The sequence below is a fragment of the Columba livia genome, chromosome 6, assembly GCF_036013475.1.
Source record: "Columba livia isolate bColLiv1 breed racing homer chromosome 6, bColLiv1.pat.W.v2, whole genome shotgun sequence".
Taxonomy (NCBI): Eukaryota; Metazoa; Chordata; class Aves; order Columbiformes; family Columbidae; genus Columba; species Columba livia.
Genome location: NC_088607.1, coordinates 9,492,360 through 9,503,790, shown reverse-complemented (window position 1 = coordinate 9,503,790; position 11,431 = coordinate 9,492,360). Strand labels below are relative to the sequence as shown.

Genomic DNA, 11,431 nt, shown 5'->3' with positions numbered 1-11,431 from the left:
AAGAACAGTTCACTCTACTTACAACTCCAGGTCCATACTGAGCAGAAGCACCTCGCAATCCCATTTCTCGAAGGTATGCCAATTCAGCAGCTCTTCTTGCCATTTCGACTTTGTAAGACCCTGGGGGAGTCCAGCCAATGCCTCTGAGCCAGTTCAAGTCTGACTTGTATTTTACCTGAGAGAATGAAACATACACCAGCATATATTATTTTGTTTGGCTCTAATCAAGTGACATGCCCTGAATATTCAAGACAGGACATATGAAGAGCAACAGGGTTGATAATAAGAAAAAATTTTCATTTTCAGCAAAGAGACTGTAGTTCTTTCAGGAAAGTAATTTTGTTCATACAGAAGGTCTGCAAAGAACATTGCCAAAGAGAGCTCCTAGCACATGGAAGGACAGTGTTGCTCAGCTATACTTACATCACTCTGCAGTTTGTAGGCCTGCTTTGCATGTTTCACATTGAGCTGCTCAGGATCCCAAGTGTATTGGTGCAAAGGCTGCCTGTAGTTAACATTGCTTGCAAGCTGCTGGCTTCTCTTAGCATGGAGGAATCCCGGCTGGTTGAGGTGACTCCGGAACTGTGCCCTGTTTTGGGCATATCCACTCCTGTATTCATTGTCGCTCTGGAGTTTCCCCACTCTGAGGACATGCCTGATTTTGGGATCATCATCTGCACTGAGGCACCCCATCTGCTGGCCTCTGTCTCTCAGGAAGGCTTCTCTGTATTTGTACTGCAGGAAGTGCAGAAGAAGATCTCATTTTCACATTCGGATTGCCTTCAAATTCTGTTATGATATAACTTACTCTCTGCTAGCTATCAATAATGCTTCCTGTAGTGCACAAAGACCAAGGGTTTCTTTGATATCAAACTACAGGGTGTTTCAAAAGATGGACCAAATTTCAAAGCAAATCCTGGTCAAAATGCATCCATCTTTTTTAAACACCCTATATATCTCCTAATCTAACAAGAACACTTTAGGAGAATGCCCTTTGTGCTAATTTTTAAAGGAGTGGAGAGATTTAGGGAGCCCAAAATACTAATTTCTTAAAAACAGAGTTCCTCTTATTGTTGCATTCTTGGTCCTCCCCAATATACAGCTCAAGTAATGAAGCTCCTGCATCTTCAGCTTTCTTGCCAACCGTGGTTTTCTGTGTTCAAAGGTGACTCACTTTATTCTAAACCATGCTTTAGCTGTTCATAGTTCAGTACCTATTTTGTTTAACTACATCGTAATCTGCCTCCTTCCAAGAACAACTCCTTGAAGAAAAGTAGAGCAGCAGAGTATTGGACATTATTAATGGAAGGCTTTAGTTGTAAATCTTTGCACTTAACCAGCATTTGGTTTCACTGGGTGACCAATTTTTCAAAACAGAACAAGGTTCACTTACATCAGAATTCACCCATTTTTATAGGGTGGGGTGGCATGGGAAGAGGGTTGGGAAGTGTTTGAAACAATTCTTACATCACTAGCGATCTCTCTTGAAGCCTTTGCTGTCTGGAATGGGATGGCGTCAATCCTCAAATCATAGCCAGATGCCCTTGTCTGTTCCCAAGATGTTTTATACAATTTCTGTGTTGAAAAGAAAAGAACAAAACAGTCATTTCCCCCTGCAGTTTCTTAAATGCAGTTTCATAACTGGAATAATAAATGTTTTATCCTACTGGGCTTATTTGTATCAAGAGTCATCAGTACCATCTTCAAGGTTTTGATCCAGTTCCATAGCACTTCAACTTCTTTTCTATTCACCATAATGATAAAATGCCTCATCTGAAAAGTGTCACCAGGGTTTCCTTTTGTACTTGAATGTGGTTGGTTTTGATGTGATTTAATTTCTATTAGAAACTGTGATGCATCAGTCACATCAATATTGCATTGATATTGCCCTTATTCTCTCTTTTGATGCATCCATTTGCAGTATCTCGGGTTTCATGGCATCATAATTTCAATACCAGTTATTTCAAGCCTTTCAAATGATCCCTGTCTCTATCCCCAGCCACATGTGGCTTCATTAACTCATATGGAATAACAGCCGGTTCTAACATACTTAATGTGACTTTGAGGATGTGAAATACATTTATATCCTGAACAGAAATCGCTCTAGATTTGCTTCTTCTTCCATTAGTAGCTTTCTTAAAACAGCTACCAGTCTGCAGGTCCTGCTACACAGCCATGGTATCTTAGCTGACACTTCTGGCTGTCTCTTTCCAATTTTATTCTTTTCCTTTCTGTAAGACTTTGATTCACCCTTTCTGGGGTTTGTAACCATATGAAAACCAGCACAAAATCCATTTCATATTTCAAAAGATCATCTTCCGTTTTACTGGTGAATCTAGTGCTAGGTGATGCTTAGTTAGAAGGTAAACTGAGATGTCAGAAATCCTGCAAGACAGCTGGGGTAGAAGCAATGCGAGCACTACTGTACGTCCTGCTAACAGGTCTAGGTCTGATCTTTCATTTGTGTGCAATCACTTCTTTGCCTTTTTACCTTTTCCTCTGTCACTTCAAAGAATATAAATCTTAGTTGGTTGTTTCACCTACAGAGAACCTATCACCAAACAAGCAATTCAAAGCTTCTTACAAACTAAGGTCACTCTGACCCTACAGTTAAGGACAACAGCTATTTAATCAGGGAACAGCACATTAGGAATAGACTCAGTGCCTCTGTCAGGGATAATGGGGAAACAAAATCCCTTGAAACTAATTCCACTCGCTGATTCAGTTGCATCCAGGTTGATGAACTGTACCTAAGAGATCAGTTCAACACAGTGTTGCACCTTTATCAGGGTAGATTATATAGTCAAAGAAAGAGGATTCCCCCTTCTCCTCACCCAAATAAAAGTAAAAATACTTAAACTTGTAATTAACTGTACCTATACTGAAGGACTGAAATCCTTAATAGCTTCCTGCTCTAGAAAGTAGAACCAAATCTCAAAAGAAAAATCAACAGACTTTTCTTGATCCCTCCAGCCCAAACCTAGCAACATGTTGGCTGTCCACAACCTCTGACTTTTTCAGTTTTGGTCAGGCCCAGAGAACCTGGCTTCTACAGATACATGAAAGTTTCTAATACCCAAGCAAGTTTGTTCTCCTTGATGACAGTTACCAAGTTAACTCCCCAAAGTAAAAGGCTTACTTACATCACTGATGAGAAATGCATTCTGGCGGGCTCGGATAAAATCCGGATGATCAGGAGGCAAGGTGTACCTGTGTCTGGCTTCGGAGTCTCCAGCCTTGTACAGTCTCTGTGGAGTTGAAAGTTATGGTACTGATACTGGAAGCAATGTCGAGATCAATTCTTTTATGCATTATAGTACAACAAAAGTTAATGTCACTTATAGTAAAATGAAACCTACATCACTGCACTGGAGGTAGCTGTTTTTAGCATGAATCAAATCTGGAGAGTCAACCACGGCAGTGAACTTCAAACTTTCTGGCTTCTGGCGGTACTTTATCTGAGATGGGGAGAGATACAACAAAAACAAACGAAAAAAACCCACAGGATGTTTCTGTTAATGATATATCACAATTCGAAGAGTGTGATAACTACAGTAAAACATAAAAAACACCCTCCACAGTATTAAAAGCATACTATTCTGCTTAAGTCTCCATTGCTCTTTCAGCTAGGGAACACGGATGCTGCTACATTATTGCTGCGGTGCCCAGGCACCAAACTTCTGGGTTTGTGTGTGTGCAAGGAGGACTTCCCACTGAAAATTCACATGCAAAACTTCGAACACTACACTTTTGACAGCTCATAATTTTTCTCCATTAATGCATGATATTGAGCAGGCAAATGCCCCTTCAGTGTGGTTGTCAATGTTGTATCTTTCTATATCACTTCCATAACCACCTGCTTAGAATCTCATAATGGAGTTTACTGCATTTATTTATTGCTACATGTTTTGTTTATGCTCTTGTGTTTCATTTGGAATGGAAAATATTCAGCAGGTGTCACACAGTGGACTTGCATCTCCCATACTGCTTCTTGGTAACTTACACCTTGTATAAACAGGCTCCCACATCAAAAGGAAATGATAAGCTACATTCGTAAGTGTCATGTAACGAGGAGCCTTGATGGTAAACAATTCCTGCAGACGTGCTACTCCATGAAAGATTTATCAGTTACCTCACTGATGAGCTCTCCAGCCTTTTTTACACTTTCTATCTGCGGAGATCTCAGAGCCATCCAACCAACTCCTTTCATGAAGTTCAGGTCTGATTTATAGCGATGCTGTTAAAAATGAAAATCGTTAGCTATCAGTTTTATATCCACAGCTATTAAGGTTTTTTAAAAAGACTCCCTGATTCATATTAACATTTTGCGGTTTTTCATTTGCCATGCATATATCACATCGTAAAGCCAAACTGTTTGCATTTGTTCATTCCACTAGGAATTAAATAATGTATCATATGCAAGTTACAAGAGAAGGCCCCACGAGTGAATTAGTATGACTCAGAGCAGTAAGTAATAACCTGTTTGTACTGGGTGTAAAAGAACCCCTTTTGAAATAATTTTCTGAGGTGAGTTCAAGTCAGGAATACTAATTATTTTACCAGGTGCATGGTTCTTCATTAACCCCATTTCTAGGAGGAAACATTACTCTTTCTTTATTCACATTAAAGTCTTGCTCTGCCTCCTAATCCAGTAAAGAAAACAAGGCAGACCCAATAAAAAGTGAAAACCAGTAAAGAGCCCAAATCCCAACAATTCTGACTTCTCCTTCAGAGTGACAGTGGCTCTATGACTTTAATCCAATCATCCATTTTTTCAGGGTCTTTTTTTTATTCCCTATATGCAAAAGGGCATAACAGCCAGGCAGCACAAGCTACTAGACAGTGAGGGTAGCAGATAAAACCACTTTCATAGTTTCTCAGGATTCTTAACCTGTGGGGTATAAAGGCAAAAAGCCGAGTGTTGAGGTTCTCACTCATCTCCTACCCTGCCCCTTTGTAGGTAAGCTCCAAAGTGCATGCTGTTAGGGTCTAAGGACTAAGTCCCTGGAAATGTCACTCTCCCATCATGCGAGTCACCAGCTCACATCAGTAAATAGTAAAAAGTCCTGCTTTCCTCGATCTACCTACCTGTATGCCACCTGTTAGCCCTTACAGAAGAAGGCAGGAATGGGAGTAGGAAAGGCAAAGAACTGCATCTAGCAACAGCTCCTATACCATTCCAAGAATACCCCCAGAAAGGTCTGGCAACAAAGAGTACATCTGGGATACCAGGTAGCAAGTACATCGAGTAAAAAAGGAAGATACAAGCTCTCTAGTGCTTTGATTGCCACTGACTTTCATAGCTGGAATATGTGTTAACCTCTGCTCATCAGATCTGACTGAATCCAACAAATGTCCCATTGCTACGTCTCGTAATAAACTCCTGAACTCAGTAGATAAACAGCTCTCTGAAGACCTGTAAAGAGGTAGCATAACTTCCTGAACAAACTTTTTCACTTCCCTGCTGCATGATTCAGTCTCTTTTTTCACGAAACAAAAGCCATCCAAACAGAGCTTCCTGCTACAGAGCAGCTAATGACACTTTACCATAAACTTTCAAAGTACAGCTGCCTACACCCATGCAGCTTTTATGCATGTGCTCAACAACTATGTCCATTTGAAAGCACGTACAGATGACTGTGAATATCCCTCAGCTCTAGAATAAATAACATGGACCACAGTGATTTTCTGTCAGGTATACAACATGAGAACCTGCAATTCACATATATTCCATATGTGAGAAGCAATCAGATATCTCGCTTCTACCTACACCTAACTTTATAAATGCCTTTTCGAAAAACACTGCCCAATGTCAATATACAATTTGTGTCAATCACTCAAAGCTTTGTTATTGCTAAATTCAATTTGCTGTTAACAGAAGGCAAGTCCTTACCTCACTCTGTAACATGTGGGCTCTTTTGGCCCACTTCATCTTCAAGTCTTCTGGGAGTGCTGTAAATTCATGGAGCCTCTTTCTGTAATCTTGATCACTTGCTAAGGCCTGGGCTTTCCTGGCATGGACAAGATTCACCATGTCCATGGGCAGATGGTACTGAGACCACACTTCTTGCGATCCCTTCTTATACTCCTGTTCACTCTGTAATTTGGCAGCATGCACACAATGCAGCAACCTGGTGTCATCCAAAACACTTCTGGCCCCAATGTGCCTTCCTCTCTCCATCACAAAGTTGTGTTTATACTGGTACTATAAAATAATAAAAGGATAAAAGTGAAAAAGTGCAAAATTTAGACCAGCTATTCTAGCTAACTTAGGAGCACCTACGCCTTCTGTAAAAACAGCCAAGGTACGCAGGACTAGAAAATAATTGAATCTCTCATTGCTCTCAAATTTAAATACCACAGTACTTGCAACGTTAAAGTTAAGTGCATCTCAGTATATTCTCTGAATATTCCCAAAGCATTGATCATGTTTAACCTCAGATCACGTACTTTTATTATCTCTCATAGAATTTTATTCCTATCACTAGGAATTAGAACATAAGAGAAACAAACAAAAGACACAAGAAAAGAAAGAATCTATACAAGGGAGAAACATCACGCTCTCTGTAGCCTTCAGATTTGCAAATGCCACCCAGCTATTTTAAAGAGTAAATTCAGTTCTCCTGGATCAATAACTATGTTGAGAAGCCTAAGATGGTGGTCTGAGCACAAGAATAAGCACCAGCAACCCCTCATTCTCATTTTAGCTGGGACTATGACTCTCCCTATGATCTTGCATTTATCCTCTCTCTGAAATAGTGATGATGATGATGATGATAATGATTATTTATACAGCATCAACAGGGTGCTTGGAACTTTAAAGGGAAGGCCTGGGCCCTGAAGAGTTCATAATGTAGTTGAAATGGGATAATAACACTTATCTACCACACAAGAGACTTGTGGGGATTAAATTACAGTAACTAATGTTTATAAAGTGCTTCCAAGATGAAGGGCCAAATTCAGATCTGTTGTAAGTGGATGTAATTCTATTATGGACTTGTACCCTTTAGAGCAGATCTGAAGCTGTAACCAAAAGCACTCTGCAAAATATGGTTAAGTACATATTACAAATTACAGCTAGAGATAGTCACTTCATAAAACAAATACGCATGAAATATATTCATATTTTATCACATTAGAGATAAAATATGCAACTAAATGTTGACACAATAAATACTTTTTTTACCAGATTTAGCTTAATTGTCAGTTTTTCCTAGAATTTATTTAATTTCTTGTGAGAAAGGGATGAACTTGGGCTTTCTGAGTAATGGATACCACCATGTCTGAATGTTTTGTAAATAACAATCCAAATGAGAGGATAATTTTAAATATAAGAAGATTTGTTTCCTCTGTTTCAGAAATTAAGGGGACACATATTTATAGGAGCATCCACTGATTTTCACTCCCTAACCAGACAGGCAGGTCCTGATTTTCAGAGATACAAAGAACACTCAGCTTCTTCTGACTTCTTTTCGATTCAGGGCACTAAGCACTTCCAAAAATCAGCTCAAAGCAAGGTGGACAGAATTAGTGGGCACTTTCTAATATGAGGAGCTGAAAGTCTGGAAAGGAAGGGAATCCTCTGATTTGCCTGCCTGCAAATACTGAAATTCACCATCTATTTCCCACTGGAAGATATTTAACAGAGCTCGGTTCCCGATTAGCAGTGATTCTTAGTCTTCTTTTTTTTAAATTCACACAAAGAACCTCATTCATAAGTAATATATTCTGTCTCACACTTGTCTCACATGGTTATGGAGTTGCTTTAATTCAGTAAAACCTGCTTTAGACATTGTATTACATGAAGTTAACAGAAATTAGGCAAGAAGGAAGGTTGAATCATTCAACTCACATCACTGGCAATTTCTCTGGAGGCCCTGGCAGTCTGGAACGGGAGTGCTTCCATTGTCAGCTTGTAGCCTTGAGCACGTAGATTATGCCAAGATTCTCTGTATTTTGCCTAAAGAAGGAAAGGCACATGTAGATTGCTGGTTTACTTTTAAATGCACAAAGGAACAAACAAAGGAACCCTCTTTCATTTGTTATTCTGCGTTACAGTCTCATTCTTCATAATCAAAGGATTTTTTTAAATTATCTTTGGGAAAGCCTACTAACTCAGACAAAACATGTCTCGTTTTTTATGTAGATCTAATTTACTCACAACCGTATATATGTTAATGGCGATAAATATCACCGTAATCAAATCAAGGAAAGCATAAATAGATCTTAAAAATCCTCTACTTATCCATCTTCCTTGCCACTGCACAATTCATCCTTCATCCCAAATAAGTATAAGAAACAGAGAAAAAAATCTTACATCACTGAGGTTGGCTGCATTTATTCTTGCCCGTGTAAACTCGGGCAGACCCAGCGTTGGTGTATAGTGATGCTGAATGTCCTCTCCCGCAGCTTTATACAGACGCTGGGAAAGAGATCAACAAGACAATTGCAATTAACCTTCTCTATTGTTTCAATAATATAACAGCAGTACTTAAGTTGTTCATGCTTATGACAACTATAGTCAGCCAGCACAAAAAACAGCTAAGAATATATCATTGCAATTGCAATTGCATGAGGTTTCTTTGTGGGCATAAAAAAGTTTTACATTAATTTTTATACATATATCATGATGCCAACCCACTACATTCTTAGCCTTGCATTGCTGTGTTCCCAGCAGGCCAAGAGTAGACCTAAGAACATTAAGGGCATCAGGAATGTGTGTTAAATAAAAGGGCAGGCATTTCTGGCCATATTTTCTAGCTTGGATATTTCCTCCTGTTATTAAAGATGATTTTGATAATTTTCTATGTGTTTTGTCCTATTTTTTAGAAAATCAGAAAAGTGATTCTTTGTTTAGGAGCCCTCTAAAGTGGACCATACTATGCAAATGAGCTCCCTCAAGAACACCCCACGGACTTGATCTTTTGAGGCTCTGTTTCACATAAAAACCTGATAACGGGACTCTATTGTATGGGTACTATTTAAGCTTTTTAAATGCAATTGAATTGAAAATTATATTAAATGTTTGGAAATAATAAAATATGATCTAACTGTGAAAAAGCACGAATCAGTGATGCTTGCTTTCTCTTTGATGCATTTTGCCTTCAGAACAGGGTTGTCTCTTTTCCACTTCTCCATCCCTAGCTTGCTGCATTTTGAAAAGCATCTTTTCTGATTCCCGTTAGGAGAGCCTACCTCATTAGCAATCATATTGCTGAATTTTGCATGAAGGAGGCCAGGAGAGTCTGTCACCGATGTGTACTTGAAGGAATGTGGCTGCTGACGATATTTACTCTGAGTTCACACACAAAGAAAAATGAACGGAATCATTAAATTGTCTTGTCAGATAAGGGACTTTTTTCCAATACCAGTGGTCTAGTAGTGCTGCTTGTGCTTAAAACTCTACTTTGCAAAGGGTGTCTACTGACCATTAGACTAATTTACTTTTTGCTACTCTGAATTTAGTTTAATCAAGACTCACAGGGGAAATTAAAATAGGAATTCATTCCATCTTTGGTGTCATTAACCCTGACTAGTGGAATTACAGCAAAGGCAACCCAATCCAAACAGAAGGTGCTGCACAAGCCCACTGTATTTTTTTGTGAGAAAAATAAGATTCCACCTGGCCCGTGGTCCTGCATCAGAACTGTGAACAAAATAACTGCAAGATCACCACAAGCAGGGTTCCATTCATGAAAGCACAACTAGGAAGAGTACTCTCTTTTTCTTAATTTCACATCTATGTTAATATGAGCAATAGATCTGAAACCATTTGTGTGATTACGGGCAATAGATTTGACAACAGGAGAGACTGTAAGAAGTGAACATGACAGAGGAAATAAAAATCCAGTTAGAGAGGGGGAAAAATAATACCACACAAAAGTGGCAAGTGAAAAACAGACAAAGACTGTGAAGCAGGAGCAGAGCTGAGAACAGTGTAATGTATTGGGCACTCTGCAGGTCAATTTAATTTTGGAGAAACAGTACAAGGTACTTATTAGAGATAGGCATAGCCTTATTTTTAGCTGAAAACAATCATTTAGAATCTAAAATAAATAATATAAAATACAACCTCCTGGGTCTGAAATACAGGAGAAAAGATTGCCAAAAACAGTTAGCAAAGTCTGCAAAACCTTGAACTCCATCAGGTTCATCCATTTGAAGTTAGGATATGAATGGAATGATCAAACACAAGGGGAGGAAGACCAGCATTAACCAGTGAGTCACTTTGCCAGCCCAGTTTAATGGAAAGACATCTGGCAAACTCTTGTTTGTAGTGCAGAAATCAAAACCCTCTTTTGTTACCTCACTGATGAGTTCAGAAGCTTTCTTCCTTCCTTCAATCTCTAGGGCCCCTGGAGTAATACATCCAACCCCTCGCATAAAGTTCATGTCAGACCGGTATAAATTCTAAGGAAAACCAAGCAGAAGTGATTACAAGTTTGCATTTGAGACACTCTATATTTATTCATCCAAAAATACACAATAACGGTATTCAAATAAATCCATTAAAATTAGTATCTACCACAGAGACCTCATATGTATACGTACCCCACATTCTTATGTCTATGTGTATGTTCATGTGCAAACAGCCCTGACCGATCTACACTACAGGTGCAGGATTCCAGGGAGCACTAAGTCTCATGGACACCAAATGATACTTGGACTCCTAAATTCCATTTGTAACACTGTAAAAACATTTCCTAGATACACGACTTTTCTTCCAATATAATACATAAATCACAGCTAGACATTAATTTAGAAACATATATAAAATATATATAGCTTAGAAAAGTGTCTGAAAATATTTTAAAATAAAAGTCTGTAACTTTTTAACTGGCAGCTGATTTTTACACTTGTTTGAACACAGTTTGACACCTTTAGGACTGCCGGCTGAAAGAGTTAAAGTGATATACAGTAGTATTTTGGGGCCAGACACGTTTTTAAGGTACAGCCTCTCCAGCAGTTTCTGGAGGCAATGTAATCTATTAAAACTTCTTTGCTTAAGGCTCTGCCTACAGACACATCCTAATCTTCAATTTGTAAGGCATTATCCAGTTACTTTTACTCAAGTTTACACAGGGAGCTAAACTCACCCTTCCTAGAATTTCCGTGTCTATGTCTTGGGCCAGAGTTTATAAGTCTCTCATAAATCAGATTTTTAACAAACTTGAATTTCACCCAAGTGCAAAACAACTCAAATACCAGTTGATAAACAGTCTGGATGATTAGCAAGATCTTAAAAAAAGTACTTCACTACCAGTGCCATCATCCTCATTTGCAAACACTTCTATGCCCGATCATCAAAAACTACTTATCTTTTGGTATAGTGTGCTCACAAATGTTGTACAACTGCCCAATAAGATAAATGTCTCATTTCTGAATGCAATCAAGGAGGAAGAGCCATTGTTTATCCCTCAGCTGCTGCTCA

At 38.9% G+C, this 11,431-nt stretch overlaps 1 protein-coding gene across 4 annotated transcripts in view; it reads right to left on the bottom strand.

The window, feature by feature from the left end:
• The window catches only part of NRAP (nebulin related anchoring protein), a 53,582-nt gene that overhangs the window by 1,928 nt on the left and 40,223 nt on the right, over positions 1-11,431 (bottom strand). For all 4 annotated transcript variants that reach the window (XM_065066969.1, XM_065066968.1, XM_005508188.3 and 1 more), the window contains 11 exons: positions 10,306-10,410; positions 9,196-9,294; positions 8,318-8,422; positions 7,853-7,960; positions 5,894-6,205; positions 4,133-4,237; positions 3,360-3,458; positions 3,144-3,248; positions 1,468-1,575; positions 424-735; positions 23-175 (listed from right to left, as the gene is read on the bottom strand). In XM_065066969.1, the coding sequence (XP_064923041.1) occupies positions 23-175; positions 424-735; positions 1,468-1,575; positions 3,144-3,248; positions 3,360-3,458; positions 4,133-4,237; positions 5,894-6,205; positions 7,853-7,960; positions 8,318-8,422; positions 9,196-9,294; positions 10,306-10,410 (1,611 nt within the window). The remainder of the gene's footprint in view (positions 1-22; positions 176-423; positions 736-1,467; positions 1,576-3,143; positions 3,249-3,359; positions 3,459-4,132; positions 4,238-5,893; positions 6,206-7,852; positions 7,961-8,317; positions 8,423-9,195; positions 9,295-10,305; positions 10,411-11,431) is intronic.